At 55.1% G+C, this 17976-nt stretch overlaps 3 protein-coding genes and 1 non-coding gene across 7 annotated transcripts; 2 read left to right on the top strand and 2 right to left on the bottom strand.

The window, feature by feature from the left end:
• Positions 1-2606: 2606 nt before the first annotated feature.
• Positions 2607-4697, bottom strand: CCDC32 (coiled-coil domain containing 32). Its single transcript, XM_054171570.1, has 4 exons — positions 4448-4697; positions 4083-4332; positions 3129-3285; positions 2607-2868 (listed from the first exon to the last, which is right to left on the bottom strand). The coding sequence occupies exons 2-4, from the start codon at positions 4321-4323 to the stop codon at positions 2730-2732; spliced, it is 537 nt and encodes a 178-aa protein (XP_054027545.1). The 5' UTR covers positions 4324-4332; positions 4448-4697; the 3' UTR covers positions 2607-2729.
• A 129-nt stretch (positions 4698-4826) lies between these two features.
• LOC104298389 (protein-L-isoaspartate(D-aspartate) O-methyltransferase) lies at positions 4827-10312 on the top strand. Of its 4 annotated transcripts, none has more exons than XM_054171566.1 (9): positions 4827-4950; positions 5844-5979; positions 6800-6904; positions 7257-7288; positions 7951-8055; positions 8614-8734; positions 9330-9415; positions 9650-9819; positions 10134-10312. In XM_054171566.1, exons 2-9 carry the CDS (start codon positions 5865-5867, stop codon positions 10144-10146), a joined length of 747 nt encoding a protein of 248 aa, XP_054027541.1. In that variant the 5' UTR covers positions 4827-4950; positions 5844-5864; the 3' UTR covers positions 10147-10312. The 4 variants fall into 4 exon arrangements, with proteins under 4 accessions (XP_054027541.1, XP_054027544.1, XP_054027543.1 ...); XM_054171569.1 differs by lacking the exon at positions 4827-4950 and adding an exon at positions 4952-4968; XM_054171568.1 differs by lacking the exon at positions 4827-4950 and adding an exon at positions 5496-5573.
• Positions 10313-10972: 660 nt separating this feature from the next.
• On the top strand, positions 10973-15682 carry RPUSD2 (RNA pseudouridine synthase domain containing 2). Its single transcript, XM_009898457.2, has 3 exons — positions 10973-11385; positions 12065-12361; positions 14107-15682. The coding sequence occupies exons 1-3, from the start codon at positions 11029-11031 to the stop codon at positions 14902-14904; spliced, it is 1452 nt and encodes a 483-aa protein (XP_009896759.2). The 5' UTR covers positions 10973-11028; the 3' UTR covers positions 14905-15682.
• Positions 15683-17655: 1973 nt separating this feature from the next.
• On the bottom strand, positions 17656-17737 carry TRNAS-GCU (transfer RNA serine (anticodon GCU)). Its single transcript has one exon. It is a non-coding gene; the product is annotated as a tRNA-Ser (tRNA).
• Positions 17738-17976: the final 239 nt, after the last annotated feature.

The raw sequence follows: 17976 nt of genomic DNA, 5'->3' as shown, positions 1-17976 counted from the left end.
AGCCACAAACAGCATCTTGCAGCTGGAATTCTGTGGTGAAGCTTTTATCAGAGGTGTCAGGACAAACACTGCAAGGATGAAGCTCTTGGCTCTTCAGAAATCTGCCAGGGACCTGCCTGGGAGCAGGGATTGTCCCTCCTGAGCAGATTGAGGCTTTCTCACCTTTATCTTTCATTTTCTCTGTTCTCCTGTGGAAGGAAAACCAAATCTGTGCTGCTCCAGCAGCCTGGCCTGGGGTCAGAGGAATTAATTACTGTGTGCCCCATAAGCAGGTGGGGTGGGGAAGGTTAACCGGGCTGCCAGGTCCAACCTTGCCCATCAGCTCCACCTTCCTTGGGAGCCTTTGATTCCACAGCCGACCAATTTTTCATCTTTTGCTTAAGAGCTTACTGAAAGGAGGGAAGAGTACAGATCATCAGCCCCAGGGATGGTTTTGGGTAAGAGGAATGGCAACTGTCAGAAGTTCAATTTGGTGAGAGGAGGCTGTGCCTGTGTCTGACAGCTGAGGGTTGGGGTTATTAAAGCTGGCTGAGAGCAGACTCAAGGGGCAAGTTCTGATCACAGCAGGACCAAAATCATCTTTGCCTCCACATCAGAGTCTGGCTGAGAGCTGCTCTTAATTTCAAAGAGCAGAACAATCTGATAAGGGAAGCAGAAGCCTCTTGACAGATCACTTGAGAAGAGAGATGGAGTTTGAATGTGACAGCAGAATGGTGAATCATTGGGTGCTGGGGCAGAGCACATCCACCCTGAGTCACTCTGAGCACAGACATGCCCTGGCCAGGGTAACCCAGCAGCAATGCTGGGAGCTGCTTATTCTGACCTCAACTTGCTGCTTCCAGACACCCCACTGAACTCCCTCTCATTCCAAACCTCCTATTGCCCCACACCAGGACTTGTCTCTGAATGGACCCATGGATTAGAAAGCTGCCACCTGCTCTGCTGCCCCTCAGCCTGTGAGCACAGTGCTTGAGGCACCTGCTGTGACATCCTGGTGTCCATCCCACTCCACACAGATGATGACCAGGAACTGGAGTTTGCTGTGAGTTTTATCCCTGCTTTGTGCTTTTAGTAGCAACCACAGGTTCCTGGCTTGGATAAGCAAAGGTGGCCAGCAGGGCCAGGACAGGGATTTGCCCCCTGGACTGGGCACTGGTGAGGCCACACCTCAAACCCAGGGGTCAGTTTTGGGCCTCCCACTCCAGGAAGGACATAGAGGGGCTGGAGAATGTCCAGAGAAGGGCAACAAAGCTGGGGAAGGGTCTGGAGAGTAGCTCTTGTGAGGAGCAGCTGAGGGAGCTGGGGCTGTCCAGTCTGGAGTAGGCTGAGGAGAGACCTCATTGCTCTCTACAGCTCCCTGAAAGGAGGTTGGAGGCAGGTGGAGGTCAGGCTCTTCTGCCAAGGAGCAAGTGACAGGACTAGAGGAAAGGGCCTCTCAAGTTACCCCAGAGGAGGCTTAGGAAAGGAACAAGTCCTGTCTCTGGAGGGTTGTCAAGGCCTGACCCAGGCTGCCTGGGGCAGTGGTGGAGCTCCCATCCCTGGAGGGGTTTCCAAGCTGTGGAGATGTGGTGCTGAGGGACACGGTTTGGGGTGCCCTGGAAGTGCTGGGGTAAGGGCTGGACTCAAAGATCTTGGAGGTCTTTTCCAACCTTTGTGATTCTAACATCAGCATTTTTAAACAGAGAGACAGGAGACAAGGATCTGCTTTAAAAAATGCATTTCCATACAGGTAGGTGATGAGGATGACTCCAGGCTGCAAGAACTGCCAGAAGCACTTCTGCAGCTCCTGCCTCCACGAGCTGCGGCTGACAGGAGGTGGCTGCTGCCTCCCTCTATCGACCTGCAGCGCCACCGCCGAGGCAGAAAGCACAGGCCAAGGGAACAACCGGTTTTGTACAAGCAGAGGATTACAGAGTTTGGTTAGAAATGGAAAGTCTGCAGAGGGGAACAGGATGGAAAGCCATTCAGTACCAGGACATGTTCGAATCAGGTGATCCTGTGAGAGTCTGCGGTGAAAAGTTGATTGTAGCCTCCTTGGCTGTCACTCCTGGTTTCCTGATACAGAAGCTCATCTGAGCCCCTTTTGGAAAGGCTGAAGGAGATAAAGACAGGTACAGAATGACCAACAGGAGGGGAATTACTCCTCCTCCTCCAGCATATTCTGTAATAGTTTGGGCAATGGAGTACTGCACTACAGAGGGGAGTGATACACAGTGACCACCAACTGAAGTGCCTTTAGCCTCCAGATGCAGGGAGGTGGAAGCTGTCTCCTTCAGCTCAGGGCCAGCTCAAGCTTCAATAGCCCAGAACTGCAGCCACCACCACAGTGGAGTTTGCAGGAAAGAACCAAGAATGCCCAACTGAGTAACAACAAAGGTGCAAGACAGGTGGTGTTCTGGTTTAGACCAGGAGGCTTTGTGGTGCTTCTGAAGAGCTTTTTGCTGTCTCACAGCTCCTGATGGATTCCACACAGCTCACACTCAGACTGGAATGATCATGTTGCTAAAGGCTGGGAGCAGATCAAGGTGAGGTTTCGGTTCAGTGTCCCTGGTGCTCCACTCCTGCCCTTAACAAACACCAGCTGCAGTGTCTGGAGCCCAGGGGGGGTTGGTGTGTTGGGGTTTTTGTTTCCTACAGCACAGACAAATGACATTTCCTCCCCTCCCACCCTGTTGCTGCTGTCAGCAGGGTTGGACAGGAGGCAGCTCCTGGCGTGGCTGGCGTGTATCTCACTGCTCTGCAGCTAGAGGCTCTTCCTGGGGCTCCTGCTTCTCTGGCTGAGGCTCTGGAGGGATGAGGCACTGCACCTCCTCGCTGTTGATGGCCACTTTATCCGGCTGCAGCCAGCGCTTCAGGTGCTCCAGCGTGCTGCGGGGAGCAGAGACACAGAGTGAGGAGGACAGCAACAGAACCTCACAGGAGTGCAGAACAGCACCTGCAAACCCCTCTGCTGTGTGTTTGACTGCTGCAGGCTCTCCTGCTGCTGCAGGTAAGATCTATCCTGAGCCTGCCAGAGCAGGGGGCAGAGTATTTCCTTCCCTGAAGGCATTCTGCTGTAGCTGGGCTTTTTAACCTGTGCTTAGAAAAGCTTTACTCTGAGTTTTCTTTAGCAGGTGCAGCAACCTCACCTCTCATCAGTGTCCTGCCCCTCGAGGTAGAGCTCAGACTCCAACTTCTCCTGCAGGAACCTGTCCCAGCATTCCTTCTTGGCCTGGGAGAGTGTGTGCAGCATGTCCTTGGAGGTCAGCTCCTGAGACAGGCCTCTGATCCTCATCAGCCTCCTCTCTGGGAAGGGGCAAAGGAGGGGTCTGGATTAGCTCTTTGCTATGTTCTTCTAAAAAGGAAGGTAAGTAGCACCTAGATTTTTACACCCAAAACTCTGCAAGACTGAGGTGTATCTTGCCCAGAGATGTGGTTGAGGCTCCATCCCAGGACACGACTTGCTGGGGCCCTGAGCAACCTGCTGTAGATGGAGATATCCCTGCTGACTGCAGGAGGCTGGACAGGATGGCCTTTGAGGGTCCCTTCCAACACGATGCATTCTGTGATTCTATTCTATGATTCTAAAAGGAAATTTTCCCCCTGGATTTTAAGCCCTTGACTAAATGCACTCCAGACATAATCTAGGTGAAGGAAATAAGGTTTTTGGAATCACTCAACTCACTCCATGCTTACTGTTCAGCCTCCATCCAATCACACAGGAGAATTCAGAGCTCACAGGCATGAAGTTCCCATGCAAGCGGGCATGGACACAAAGGACACGGACTGCAGTGTGGCTCCAAACAGTGCCCAAACTGAGGGCAAAGGTGAGTGCAGAGTGGTACAGCTGGCTGTGTCCTACCAGCAAAGATGATCAGCGTGATCTGTCACCTTGAAATACAGATTCTAGCTGAAGAAGTTAGGACTGTACATCTCAATTCCACCAATGCACTGGCAGTAAAGGACTCAGATGCTCCATGAAACAGTTGGAAGGCACCTTCCCAACCAGAGATGTGAGCACCATCATCACAGCTGCACAGACAGGAGCCACAGCTGTCACCAGGCACCTACTCAGAGAAATCGAATACTTAGTAGAGACTCACCCAGGGATGCTAAATACACCTCTGAATCGTTCAGGGGGGCCCAGGGCTTCAGGCTGTTTTGGGAAGAGCCATCTGATCCATTGCCCTGGCTGCCTCCGTCAGCACAGGAGTCCAGGAAGGAGTCTGTAAAAGCAGCGCTGGCATCCTTCTGGTCGGGATGAGGCAGACACGAACAGATTTCAGCCCAGAGGTCTTCGCTGGACCTGGAGCCCACGGAGTCCACGCTCTCAATCATTCTCATCGTGAAGTCCTGAGGTGGGGGAAATTAAGCGATCAACAGCGAGCAGAAAACCCTGTCCCAGGCCTTTCCCTGTCTACTCCCCGCTGCCCAAATCATCAGGCGTCTCAGGCACCTCTCGTCCCACCTGGGAAGCGTGGGCTCCCTCCGAGCGCCCCGCCAGCGTGTCGCGTTTGCACCCCGGGGCCCAGCGAGGGCCTGCGGGAGCGCGCAGGGAGCCAGGCCGCGCTGCCCCTGCCTGCACACCGCCCGCTCCGCCCCTTCCCCCGCAGGCCCCCAGCACCAGGCTCCCCGGCGCCGCCCGAGCCTCTTCCCCAGGGACACGGAGGAGCCGCAGCGGCCCCGGTCCCCGCACTCGCCTCGGCCGCTGCTACCCGCACCGTAACCACCGCAAGCCGCGACAGCTGCTAACCACGCATTGATTGACACCTGAACTGACCACTCACCACGCTCTCCCGGCGGAGGGCGGGCGCCTATTAGCCCGCCGCCCAGCAGAGGGCGGGAAATTAGCTGTATGCGCGCCGGAGACTGAGGCCGCTGCGGCGCCATCTTGGGGAAGGGCGGAAGGTTTCCGGCGCAGCGGCGGCGAGCGGGCTGGCAGCGCGCCGCGGGGCTGCCTGCGGCTGCGCGGTGAGTCCGGGCGAGCGGGTAAGGGACCGGCTCGGAGCGGGCCAGGTGGGGAGGGGGAGTACGGGGACTGTCTGTGCCCTCCGGGACCCTCTTTCCCCGGCAATGCGGCGGCCGCCCGGGACCCTCTGTTCCTGTGGGCTCCAGCGGGGCCTTGCCCCGGCGCGGCCGGGACCCAGGCTGCAGCCCGGGGCGTGCAGCGTTGCCTGGAAGCTGCCCACCGCGTCGGGCGTTTCTCCTGCTGAGCCTCCGCCCCCGGCGCCGTAGGGTGACTCCAGGGTGGGCGGGCGTGGAGCCGCCGCTCTGGCTGCGGTGTGCGGCGTCACGCGTGGTGGGTGCTGACAGCGCCGGCCGGGATCAGGGTCGTGCAGTTGGTTCCCTAGGGCTGCTGGTCTCCCTGTAACGTGCGAGCTCTGTCGTGTTTCAGAGCTGCTGAAGGGCCTGGAGAACAGGTCTGGTGAGGGGGGACTGGGACTGTTCAGCCTGGAAGAGCAGGCTGCGGGAGACCTCATTGCTCTGTACAGCTCCCTGAAAGGAGGCTGGAGCCAGGTGGGGGCTGGTCTCTTCTCCCTGGTATCAGGAAATAGCTTGAAATTGTGCCAGGGAAGAGTCGGCTTGGATATTAGGTAAAACGTCTTTGCTGCCAGAGTGGTTAGGGGTTGGTACAGGCTGCCCAGGGAGGTGGTGGAGTCCCCATCCCTGGAGGCATTCAAGCAACCTGTGGCCGTGGCAGGGCTGTGGTTTAATGGCCATCATGATCTTAGGCTGACTCAGTGATCTTAGAGGTCTTTTCCAACCCAAACAACTCTATGGCTCTAACTAGTACCCTGAGTGCAAGGTTAAGGAGAGGTCAGGTTCTGGGGTGTCAGTCACTTGTGGGTTCCCTCTCTGGGCAGGCTGCTGTCTGTCGCTGTGGGATGAGCTGCCTGCTGCCCTGCACTGTGTTTGCACTCATGGGACTGCTCTTCGCCAGGACCATGGCCTGGACCTCCAGTGGGAAGACTCACCCAGAGCTGGTCAACAACCTCTACAGTGAGTACCAGCTGCTGATGGCACCTGTCAGCACCACAGCAGGAGGTGGTTTGGTGTCAGGCAGCGGCACATGGTGATGCTGTGCACTCGGGGAGGTCACCTTGCCTGCGTTTGGGTGTTTGGCCCTGTCTGCACTTGTTCTATTTATAACTGGAAACAAGATGTTATGCCAGAAGTGGCAGGAAAGACTATCCCCAGGCTTCCTTCCACTCCTGGAGTGGTAAATGTGTCTCACCTTTGAAATGCTGCATAGCGTGACATCACTGGGGGCTTAGTGGTCTGTGCTCCCCCCTGGTCAGCTGCCCTGGGACTGGAACACAACTGAAACCAGCTCTGAACTTCCCTAGCTGCTGAAGCTGGTTCTGTCCCTGTCAAAATCAGCTCTGAATCTCCCCTGCTGCTAAAGCTGATGGTCCTGCTGTAAGAGCTGCTCCGGGTGTGAAGGATGCTGAGTGTTGTCACAGTCATTGCTCTCACTTTCGGTTTTCTCAGGGCAGTGCCTGTGCTCCTGAAACCTGAACCTGAGTCTCCTCTTTCAGGAGCAAAAGGGTGGCTCAATTTCCCTGTCACCCTGCTTGGCAGCCCCACAGATGTTGTGGGTGTCAGCCACCATCCCCTGAGTGTGAGCTGATGGTTGGGACCACAGTGTGATTCAGTGCAGCAGAATCTGAGCAGGACATCCTTCCATCTGGGGCTTTGTTGTCTGTCCCGTCTCAGGTCGCTTATTAAGCTGAACTCTCCCTGAAGTCTTGTTTCCTCTTCCAAACCTCTTGCTACAGTCCCCAGGATTTAAGTCCCTTCTGTCTGTTCCTTCTTCCAGAGAAAGGAATCATTAAATCCCAGCGTGTCTTTGATGTGCTGCTGGCTACTGACAGAGGTCACTACATCAAGTATTTCCCATACATGGATTCTCCTCAGTCCATCGGTGAGTAACTCGTGTGGTGTGCCCAGAGCCCCTTCTTGTGGTGCTGGCAGAGGGGCAGGGTGGTCTCTGAGTTTCACCACAGGTCACATAGATCAAACCCCATCCATATTTCACCTGTGGGATGCAGAGGAAAGCAGAAAAGAGCTTTTCCACACTCAGAATGTTCATTGCTTGTTCTGAGTCCTGCCTGGGGAGCAGAAGCAAGCTGTGCAGCTATCCTGCACTCCCTGGTGATCCCCCAGCAGGAGGGTGTAAGTCAGTGAACAGAAGAGTGTGGTTTTAGGGGAAATGGAGAAAATTCCCTCTGGTAATGGTCTCTATCACATAACTTGTGCCACCCTTTCCCTTTCAGGGTACAAGGCTACGATCAGTGCACCGCACATGGTAAGGTGAAGCCCCTGCCACACAAATGGAGGCCATCCTTTGCCTTCCTTCACTGCATTTCTTTCTTTTTCCAACACTGAAGCAGAAAGGTGAAACATCCCATGGGGGTGGTTAGCAGGCTTGATTCTTCAGACACTGTGTGTGAAGCTTTTTACTTTTAAGAGGATCTTTAAGCTGCTTATAAAATGCCCTCAGATGGGAACCCTGCACAGCTGAGGCCAACAGCAGCGTTGTCCAGTTTTCACACAAGGCCTTTTCACTGCTGCTTCACCTCTTTGGACATTAAGGTTGGACACAAGGAAGAGTTTCTTCCTTTTGAGGGTTGCCAAGGCTGCCCAGGCAGTGGTGGAGACCCCATCCTGGAGGGGTTTCAACGCTGTGGAGATGTGTTGATGAGGGACATGGTTAGGTGGTGATCTGGCAGTGCTGAGTTACCAGTTGGATTCTATGACCTGAAAGGTCTCTCCCAACCAAAATGATTCCATGATCTTAGTACTGAAGCTCTTCCCAAATCCTGTTCCCAGATGAAACCTTCTAATTCCTCTCTGAATGTCTCAGACAAAATGCTCAGTGTGCTGAGCTTAAACCAGAGCAGGGAAAAATGTAGCAGAGGAAACTAACCTGGGATGTTTCACACCTCCTTGTGCTTGCTGTCCATGCAGCATGCCCATGCACTGGAATTGCTCAAGGATCAGCTTGTGGAGGGTGCAAAAGCTCTGGACGTTGGATCTGGAAGCGGATACCTCACAGCTTGCTTCGCCAGGATGGTGAGACCCAGGACTCTGGTTCTAGGAGGGGGTGGGTTTGTTTTTCTGGGGAGAGAAGGGAGGAGTAAACTCCTCACAGACCAGCTTGTAGGAAAACCCAGTGCAGTCATTGGGGGAACCTAACTGGATGCTGTCTGCTGTGAGGTGTTCTGTGTGTTAACCCTGCTCAGACTGAGAGGAGAGGGTTCACCTGCTGCACAAATCCATGGCAGGTTCTTTATAGTTTGTTTCTGCAGTAGCCACAGCCTCTTTGTTATCTAACCTCCTGTGAGGTGCTGGGAAGCTGTTCAGGGTACTCTGCTCCAGAGCTTGTTCAGTCAGGAAATGGCCAAGTCATGGAAGCTACCAATTCAACCAATGTTCCTTTGGAGTCAAAGAGTTACTGGGATTCCCATAGCCAGGGTTTGTGTACCCCTCAGGTAGCTAATACAGCAGGGGCTACTCCACCTTGAACCCACAGGATCAGAGCACTTGGAAATTCTGCCTCTAGCAGCATGCCCTGTAAAACACATCTCTGCACACACAGGAGGTACAGAGGTGTGGTCTGCTTCTTTCCAGATGGGCCCCACAGGGAAAGCTGTGGGCATTGAGCACATCACAGAGCTGGTCCATGAATCCATCAGAAATGTCCAGGAAGATGATCCAACTCTGCTGAGCTCTGGCCGTGTGAAGCTTGTGGGTGAGCTCTCTGCTGTGGTCACCTAGCTCGGGCTGCCTGCAGAGCTCTGCTGCTCAGGGCAGTTAGTCTGGGTTGGGTAGAGGCTTTTGCCACGAACAACTGGCTGAGGGAGGCCCACCCTGGGCTGACCTGAACCCTGCAGTGCAAGCTGGAAGTATGTAATGGTACAGGCAGTCTTACCATGCACCACCTCAAGTGTGCAGTGACTGTCTTAGCTCAGAGACCCTCCTCAGAGCAAAGTGGTTGTTCCACAGTGGGGCTCAGTGTGAGTGGGTCTGCACACATGCTTTGGACTTTTTGGGGAGGATAATTTGAGTCAGCTCTTCTGCACCTGGAACCACAAGCCTGCACAGAGCCACTGTGTGACTGAAAGGTCCTCTTGTTTCTTCTGGCAGTGCTTAGTTCCAGGAATCAAGAGATTTCCCCTTTGTAAAGCAAGGCTAAAGCCACTGCTTTGATATGGGAATTCAGGTTATCATCACAGTCTCTTTATGTGGAGTTTCCATTTAGATTTTGACTGAAGGGAAGTAAGAATTATTGTTCTGTGGGGCTGTTATGAGAACAAGTCTCTTCAGCATGCTTTCTCCTCCTGCAGTGGGAGATGGCAGGCAAGGGTACCCTGAAGAAGCTCCTTACGATGCCATTCACGTTGGAGCAGCAGCAGCAGCGGTACCAAAGGAGGTAAGAGTGACCCTGCTGGGTGGCTGCTGCAGGCTGCCTGCATCCTCGCTGTGGAAAAAAAATAACTAGGGAAACACTGAAAAAAACCAAAAGTACCAACTGGGGAGTGACTGGAAGCTGCTTGTTTGCTGTTCCACACAGAGCCCAGCTCATGCTTACCTAGGGGTCCTGACCCTCACAGCTTATTTCTCTCCTTTTTGTGGCTCTGCTGACTGTGGTTGCTCTGCTCCCCAGCTGCTGAATGAGTTGAAGCCAGGGGGTCGGCTGATCCTGCCTGTGGGGCCTGAGGGTGCCAACCAAGTGCTGATGCAGTACGACAAGACCAGCGAGGGGCAGATCGTGGAGACGCAGCTGATGGGAGTCATCTACGTGCCCCTGACAGACAAGGAGAAGCAGTGGCCTCGGTAAAAGTGCTCTCCTCTGAGGAACCTTTCTTCTGTCCCTCTGAGCCTGCTCTCCTTGGCTGCTGGCTTTGCTGACAGACAGAGTCCTGGATTCCTAGCCGATGCTGTTTGTAAAGAGAGGAGGAGGAGGCTTGGCTGTGGTAGGGCACAGCAGAGCAGAATGTGCTTGCTAGGTGAGGCTTGCAGCCTGAGGACTGATCTTTCTGCTTTTGTCTCTTTTGGAGCCTGTGCACTTTCCTAAGCACCACAGCCATGCCGATTGCCTTGTGGAACTGAAGGCCACCGATAGTAACTGTTGGTTTTCTTTGCCTCAGGGATGAATTCTGATGGATGGATATCTCTAAAGTGACCTCAGAAAGCTGAATGGGACTTTAAGACTGTAAATGGTCTGCATGGTTTTGCTTTTGGAACAGAACTCTATCAGCAGAGGTGCTCACGAAGGCAAGTTCTGCTTTAGCAGAGCTCCTTATGGAGGAAGGGCCTTTGACCAGGAGCAGGGGAAGGCTCTTGAGGCCATGTGAGCGGTTCCAGGTAACTCCAGCTGTCCTCTCCAAGCTGCAGATAACATCTATTCACAGAGAATTCCAAAAGCAGACAGGAATACTTAAAACCTCACTAAACCCACTCTTTAATACTGACTACTCTGCCTAATGCTTGAAGATGCAATTACTGCTTCAGAGCAGCGATCAACCCTCGTTTGTCAACGTTTAACTACGAGTGCGTGTTCTCTTCCTGTCTCCCAACAACTAATTTAGCGTTCGAGAGTTTGGGGGTTAAGAAAACTTCAGGGCCCTGCAGTGCTCTTCCTCCTCCCCCTTGGCCGCACGGCCGGCTGCAGCGGGAGGGCTGGGAGAGGCGGGTGGGCCGCGGGGCGGGGGGATTCAAGGCGCTCTTCTGGAAGCGTTTGAGGGAAGAACGGCCCCCTTGTGCTGGTAAATAAAATCGTTCCCTGCCCCGTCGTCCGCTGCAGCCTCCTTCGGGGGCCGAGCCCTCCGGCGCCGAGGGGAAAGCGCGGGCAGAGCAGGAGGCTGCAGCGCCGTGCGTCTGCGTCACGGCCTGCGTCCTGCGTCACGGCCTGCGCCGCGCGTCACGCCGTGCGCCGCGCGTCACGGCCTGCGCCGAGCCGGCGAGGTGTGGGCAGCGTGTCTGTGCCTGGAGGTGCGGCGAGGAGCCCGGCCGCCGCGTCTGCTCCTGCCCCGCAGCTGCAGCATGGCGGAGTCGGGCTCAGGGGACAAGGAGGAAGCGGCGCCGGCCCCGAAGAAGCGGCGGCTGGCGGGCGGAGAGCGGTACGTGCCGCCGCCGCGGAAGCTGAGCACGGGGGTGAGTTTCGGCATGGAGCACTTCGCTGAGACCTCCTACTACTTCGAGGGGGGGCTGCGGAAGGTGCGACCCTACTACTTTGATTTCCGCACGTACTGCAAGGGCCGCTGGGTTGGCCGCAGCCTCCTGGACGTTTTCAGCACCGAGTTCCGCGCACAGCCCATCGATTACTACCGCGCTGCCGCCCGCGCCGGCCGCCTGCGCCTCAACGAAGAGCCCGTCCGAGACCTGGACATCGTGCTGAAGGTGGGCACCCACAGACACACCGGGGCTGGTAGTAGTAGAGCCCTTGGAGGGATCTGGATGATGAGACAGGGGTGGCTAGCTGGGAACCCAGGATGGGAGAGCTTGGTTCGGCTCTTAGTTTTTAAATTATAAAAGGCTCTGGGTTGGAAGGGGCCTTTAAAGCTCATCCACTGCAACTAGAACAGGTTGCTCAGAGCCCCACACAACCTGACCTGCAGTGGTTCTACTTGTCAGTAGTCTCTAGTTAGGCATGGAGCCGATGACCAGAACTCTTTGAGCACAGCCACCCAGCCCATTCCTTATCTACTCGGTCCAGCAAATCCATATCTCCATTTGGAGTTAAGAGTGTTGTCTGGGAACAAGGATGTTGTGCAGGCTGTAGTGATGAGTATCACCCTGATGGTCACCAGCAGAAGGAAATAACCTTGTGATGCTGAAGGGGAAGTGTGTCTCCCAGGGAGTCCTTACTCCAGGAAGGGCAGCATGCCTCCCAGTTTCCTGCGTGGCCCCTGTGAGCAAGTGAGATGCAGAGAGGTGACCTCGGGCAGGTTACTGGGTTCAGGCAATGGTGTTCAGGGTTGTGCTGATTGCTGGACTCCAGCACAAAGGCAGTTTCATTTTTCCCCCGTCGTGGGAGGTCAGACAGGCTGCAGGCTGCCATTGTCTGTCTTTCCCACAGAACAATGACTTCCTCCGGAACACCGTGCATCGCCACGAGCCCCCGGTCACCGCCCAGCCCATCCGCGTCCTGGCGGAGGACAGCGCGGTGGTGGTGGTGGACAAGCCCTCGTCGCTGCCCGTGCACCCCTGCGGCAGGTTCCGGCACAACACAGTCATCTTCATCCTGGGCAAGGAGCACGGCCTGAAGGAGCTGCACACCATCCACCGCCTGGACCGCATGACCTCGGGCGTGCTCATGTTCGCCAAGACGCTGGAGGTGTCCAAGAGGATGGACGAGCAGGTTCGGGAGAGACAGGTGAGAGCCAGGGGCTGGGGGAGGCTGGAGCTTTCTTGAACCGGGTCCAAACTCAGCCAGAGCTTTGCTCTGAATGGGCACAGGTTCCCAAAGCAGCTTGTGTGAAGCCTGAGATACATAGAATAGAATACATAGAATACATAGAATAAACCAGGTTGGAAGAGACCTTCAAGATCATCGCGTCCAACCCATCAACCAATCCAACTCCGCCCAAGCAACTAACCCACAGCACCAAGTACCCCGTCAAGTCTTCTCCTAAAAACCTCCAGTGATGGTGACTCCACCACCTCCCCAGGCAGCCCATTCCAATGTGCAATCACTCTTTCTGTATAGAACTTTTTTCTAACATCCAGCCTGTATCTCCCCTGGCGCAGCCTGAGACTGTGTCCTCTTGTTCTGGTACTGCTTGCCTGGGAGAAGAGACCAACATCCGTCTGTCTACAACTTCCCTTCAGGTAGTTGTAGAGAGTAATAAGGTCACCCCTCAGTCTCCTCTTCTCCAGGCTAAGCAACCCCAGCTCCCTCAGCCTCTCCTCGTAGGGCTTATGTTCCAAACCCCTCACCAACTTTGTTGCCCTTTTCTGGACTCGTTCCAGCAAGTCAACCTCCTTCCTAAACTGAGGGGCCCAGAACTGGACACAGTACTCGAGGTGCGGCCTAACCAGTGCAGTGTACAGGGGCAGAATGACCTCCCTGCTCCTGCTGGCCACACTGTTCCTGATGCAGGCCAGGATGCCATTGGCCCTCTTAGCTGCCTGGGCACACTGCAGGCTCATGTTCAGTCTACCGTCGACCAGCACCCCCAGGTCCCTCTCAGCCTGACTGCTCTCCAGCCACTCTGACCCCAGCCTGTAGCTCTGCATGGGGTTGCTGTGGCCAATGTGCAGAACCCGGCACTTGGATGTGTTAAATCTCATGCCGTTGGACTCTGCCCATCTGCCCAGCCTGTCGAGGTCCCTCTGCAGAGCCTCTCTACCCTCCAGCAGATCAACTCCTGCATCAAGGGGAAAAGGCTGGCTGAAAATGGAACTGATTTCTGGCAATATTGGACTGACAGAGATCTCCTGCCCTCGGGGACTGTGCAGGCTGACTGGGGTTGTGCAAAGCAGTGTTACCTGTAGTGGGGACGTGTCAGTCATCCAGGACTCATTCCTTCGTAAAAGCTGTGGGAGCTGTTTTGCTTCTCCAGTGTCTCCTGACCCAGACAAAACTGCAGCTACCTTCTAGGGATTCCCTCAAGACCATAGCCCCTGAAAGGTTCAAGCTGGCTCTTGAATTCAAGGAAGACAGCCCAGGCCTTTGTGGGGTTCTTGGTTTTTTCCTTGACTAGTTGGAAAAGCATGAGAGAAATTTGGGGTTAAATAGCTGATTGTGTTTCTTTTTCCCCCTTTCTTGTTCAGTTACAGTGAAATTTGGGTAGTGTGTTGCCTGCAAATCACAGGAGGTTAGGGGTTGGAAGGGACCTCAGGAGATCATCAACTCCAACTCTTCTGCAAGAGCAGGACCCTAGAATCCAGCACAGGGCACACAGGAATGCATCCAGATGGGGCTGGAAAGGCTCCAGAGAAGGAGACTCCACAACCTCTCTGGGCAGCCTGCTCCAGGGCTGTGTGACCCTCACAGTGAGGAAGTTCCCCCTCATGCTGAGGTGGAAGCTCCTGTGCTGCAGTTGATCTCCATGATCTATTTACTTGAAGGCAGCAGCCGGGGGTTCTGCTCTCTCAGTGAGTTTCTCTTTGCTGCAGCTGGAGAAGGAGTACGTCTGCCGTGTGGTGGGGGAGTTCCCGGAGCACGAGGTGGTCTGTGAGGAGCCCATCCTGGTTGTCTCCTACAAAGTGGGGGTGTGCCGTGTGGACCCCCGAGGGAAGCCCTGCCAAACCTTCTTCCGGCGGCTGAGCTACAACGGCAGGAGCAGCGTGGTGAGGTGCGTGCCCCGCACCGGCCGCACACACCAGATCCGAGTCCACCTGCAGTACCTGGGGCACCCCATCCTCAACGACCCCATCTACAACATGGACGCCTGGGGCCCCCAGAGGGGCAAGGGGGGCAAGGTGGACAAAACGGACGAGGAGCTCCTGAAGGCGCTGGTGGAGGAGCACCGTTCCAAGCAGAGCCTGGACATCCTGGGTGTCTCGGAGGAGGACTTGAGCTCCAGTGCTGAGGGTAAGGATCGTGATGATCCAAGTGACCGCTCAAAGCCTGCGCAGGCCGACCTCGTCAGCACGAGCTCCTGCCCTGCCAGGGATCCCCAGAGGGGTGCTGAGGATCCTGAGAGGAATCCTGCTGGTCCCCTTGGCTCTAGTGCCAGCCTGGAGGTGCTTGATAAAAAGGAAGAGCTCGGTGCCAGCGAGACTCAGAGCAGGCAGAGGGCAGAGGAGGCCTCAGAGGAGAAGGACCCTTTGTGCCCGGAGTGCAGGGTCACCAGGAGGGACCCATCTCCCAAGGAGCTGGTGATGTACCTCCATGCCCTGCGCTACAAGGGAGCGGAGTTTGAGTACTGCTCCAAGATGCCCCAGTGGGCAATGGAGGACTGGGAGGAATGACCAAGGACATCTGACACCTTTGGACGCCGTTGGCCAGGGAGGTGTCTGGTAAAGACCCAAACTGGCTTTTGCCCATGTGATCGAGGTGGACAAAGTGCCTGTGACTTGAGATAGGGTGGGAAGCATTGTTGGGGCTGGGGGATCGTGCTGACCAGGCTGAGCTGGAGCCCCTTCTTCACGCCTCTTAGCTAGAATTATGCTGTCCTTTAGAGAACCTGCAGCTGAGGGCAGCAAACACTGCTCAGCAGGGACAGCTTTGCCTTGCCCCTCAGCCTGCGCCGCAGCTGAGGTCATTCTCCACACAAGATACCTAGCAGACAATTCTTGGCTCTTACTGTGAGGGCTGCTGGAATGTCCTCCAAGATGCTGGATGTCTGCTGATACAAACCTGGGGTTACTGTTCCTTGTCAGGCTGAATCTGGAACTCAAACGTGATCTCTGTAAGGGGAGCTCGGAGCACTGTGAAGCTGCTTTGTGTTGTGCTTCCTTTATCCACGAGGCAGACGTGGCTTTGGCATCGCTCTTTCAGTCTTCATTCAAAGAAGTGCTCAACATCAGTAACTGCAGGGACTGACCTCTGCCTTGTGCCTGTTTTGGGAGGTGCTAGTCCCCAGATTTTGTCTTTATCAGATTTATGAGATGATTGAATAGGGTTTTTCATTTCCTGTCTGCTCTGTCACCTCCCCTGTGCCCTGTCCCCTGCCTTCTCACAAGCATCTGGTTCCTTGCTGAGAAATCCTCTCCGTGCCTGAGGAGAAAGCCGAAGCAGAGGTCCCTCAGCCCACTTCTGCTGTCATTAAATTGCACTATGGGCAGGTGGCTCCTGGGGACTGTGGAAGTGTTCATGTCAACTGCATTGTGACAATCCCTTTGAAGAGACACAAAAGCTGGTTTAGAGCCAAAAGACATTTTTGTAGTGCATTTTATATGCCTGTGTGTCCAGAATGATAAATATCACCAAAATTCTTACTTTTATCAGTGTTTGTATGACCTCTTGGCCTCTGGGAGGGTTACTGCAATAATTCTGCTGTCTCAGGTTCTTTTGAAAGGTGGAGAAAGGAACCCAGAGGATCTGGTACTGTTGAGAGGTGACACAGCCTGTTGGGGCATGGTCCCTTCTCCCTCGGTGCTGTGCTCACAGGAGCTCTGGCTGCTCCCCAGCCTCCCAGGATGCAGATCTTCCATTACCATTTTGCCCATTTCACACAGGTCACTGAAGGCCTTGCTGCTTCCTGGTGTCTGTGTGAGATGCTGGAGTTCTCAGGTTGGCCTGGCCTCAGGAGTGCTTAACTTCCTTCCTCCTTAGCAAGGCTCCTGAGGATGATGTGTACCAAAGCAGAACAAACCAGCACTCACTTCCCATAGCTCCAAGCAGCCAAGGGACCTCTTTCTCCTCTGGATCACCCTGCTGCCATGTTGAATGCTTCCAGTAACGTTCACTCAGGCTTCAGCTTTGCTCTTCCACATCCTGATGAGGGTCTCTCATGATTCTGACCCAACCAAAGACAGTATTTCTTTTCCTGCCATCATGTATTAAGGCTAGTCCCAGTTCTTAGCTACAGGCAGCTTGCTAAAGAGGAGGCCAAAGGTGCCCTGGGAGAGCTGACACTAATACTAGAGCCATGCAGAGTTTTCATGCCCTGAAATAGGTATTTCATGGGACTGTAAATGAAGCTGGGGCACTTTCAGTGCATAAATAAGGGTGACTGCAGCTGTTCCCATCAAGACTGTTCCCAGCTGCAGACACAAGACCAGGGTGGTAGATTTATGGGCAACAGTTTTGGATTAGATTTTTGTCCCAAGTTCTATTGTTTGGGTTTCCTGGGTTTGTTCTTTTTTCTAAGAACTAAGCATCTGGAAGGGATTTTACTGACTTGTGCCAGCAGATAAAGTGGCTCAAGTGGACCAAGGTCAGTGCTATGTTTTTCCTGGCTGTGCACAGTGACTGCACTTCACAGCTTGTCATCATCACACTTTGCTGAGCAGGGGCAGCCTGATCTTGCAAATACCCAAAACTCCCACTGAGGACCAGGCCAGCCCAAAGACAGCAATTTGTTGGGACTGCAAGAAGAGATTCAGAACTGGTTTGCTCCCAGCAGCATTTGCAGCTCCAGAGCATGACTGGTTTCTAAAGAGAACAGCCAGAAGGCAGCTTACCCCCTGACAGCTCTGCCAGCCCCACAGGGCCACAACACCTCCAGCCCTGCACACCATCCTGGCAGTGACATAGCCATGATGGCTGCCCCAAGTGGCAGCTTTGCTTCCTTCGGGTTAAAGGGGAGGTAGGGGCCTCAGGGGCGACCCCTTGGGATGCAAGCTCAGCATGGGGCTACGCCTAAAGGCTGTCCCACCTGTGAATGGTGTCCCCCACCTCTCAGGTTGTCCTACCCCTGAGGGCTGTCCCCTACCTCTAAGGGTGTCTGGATCCTGAGGGGTGTCCCCTGAGGGGCATCCTGCCCCTGAGGCATGTCCTCTAAGGGGCATCTCCCGTGCCTGAGGGGCATCTCCTAGCCCTGCGCAGCTCCCACCTGCAGCCACTGCCTTCCCTCACACCCTCCCCTGCCCAGCCGGCCAGAGCCCCCCAGGCTGCTGCCAGAGGGTAGAAAGGACAGAGGCAGAAAGAGGGCGAGAGCTCGGCAGTGCAGAATGGCCTCGGCCTGACCGGCCTGGGAACCAGCGGCAGCAAGCGCCCAGGTGACCGAGATGGGGGTAGGAAATAAAAAGAGCTCGAGGAGAAAAAGACAATCTTTTCGACGAGGATGGGATTCGAACCCACGCGTGCAGAGCACAATGGATTAGCAGTCCATCGCCTTAACCACTCGGCCACCTCGTCGCGGTAGCTGTGGCTCTCGCGCAGCCTGTAAGGAAGGATAGCCACCGTTCCGGGCATCCTCTCGCTGCCTTCTTTTGCTGCGATGTGGTGCCGGCTGCTCGGCCACTTTCTCGCACAGCGCAGAGCGAGGTTATTAAAAACGAACGGAGCAGCCCTGCGCGGGTCGGGCGGTACTGCGCCAGCCTCACCGCTATTGCTGTGCGGCGCCCTGGGTAGGAGGCTTACTGAGGTGCTAGGAG

Source organism: Dryobates pubescens, chromosome 22, assembly GCF_014839835.1.
Source record: "Dryobates pubescens isolate bDryPub1 chromosome 22, bDryPub1.pri, whole genome shotgun sequence".
NCBI classification, from domain to species: Eukaryota; Metazoa; Chordata; class Aves; order Piciformes; family Picidae; genus Dryobates; species Dryobates pubescens.
The sequence above is the reverse complement of the archived record's forward strand: the minus strand, read 5'-3'. Positions and strand labels throughout refer to the sequence as shown.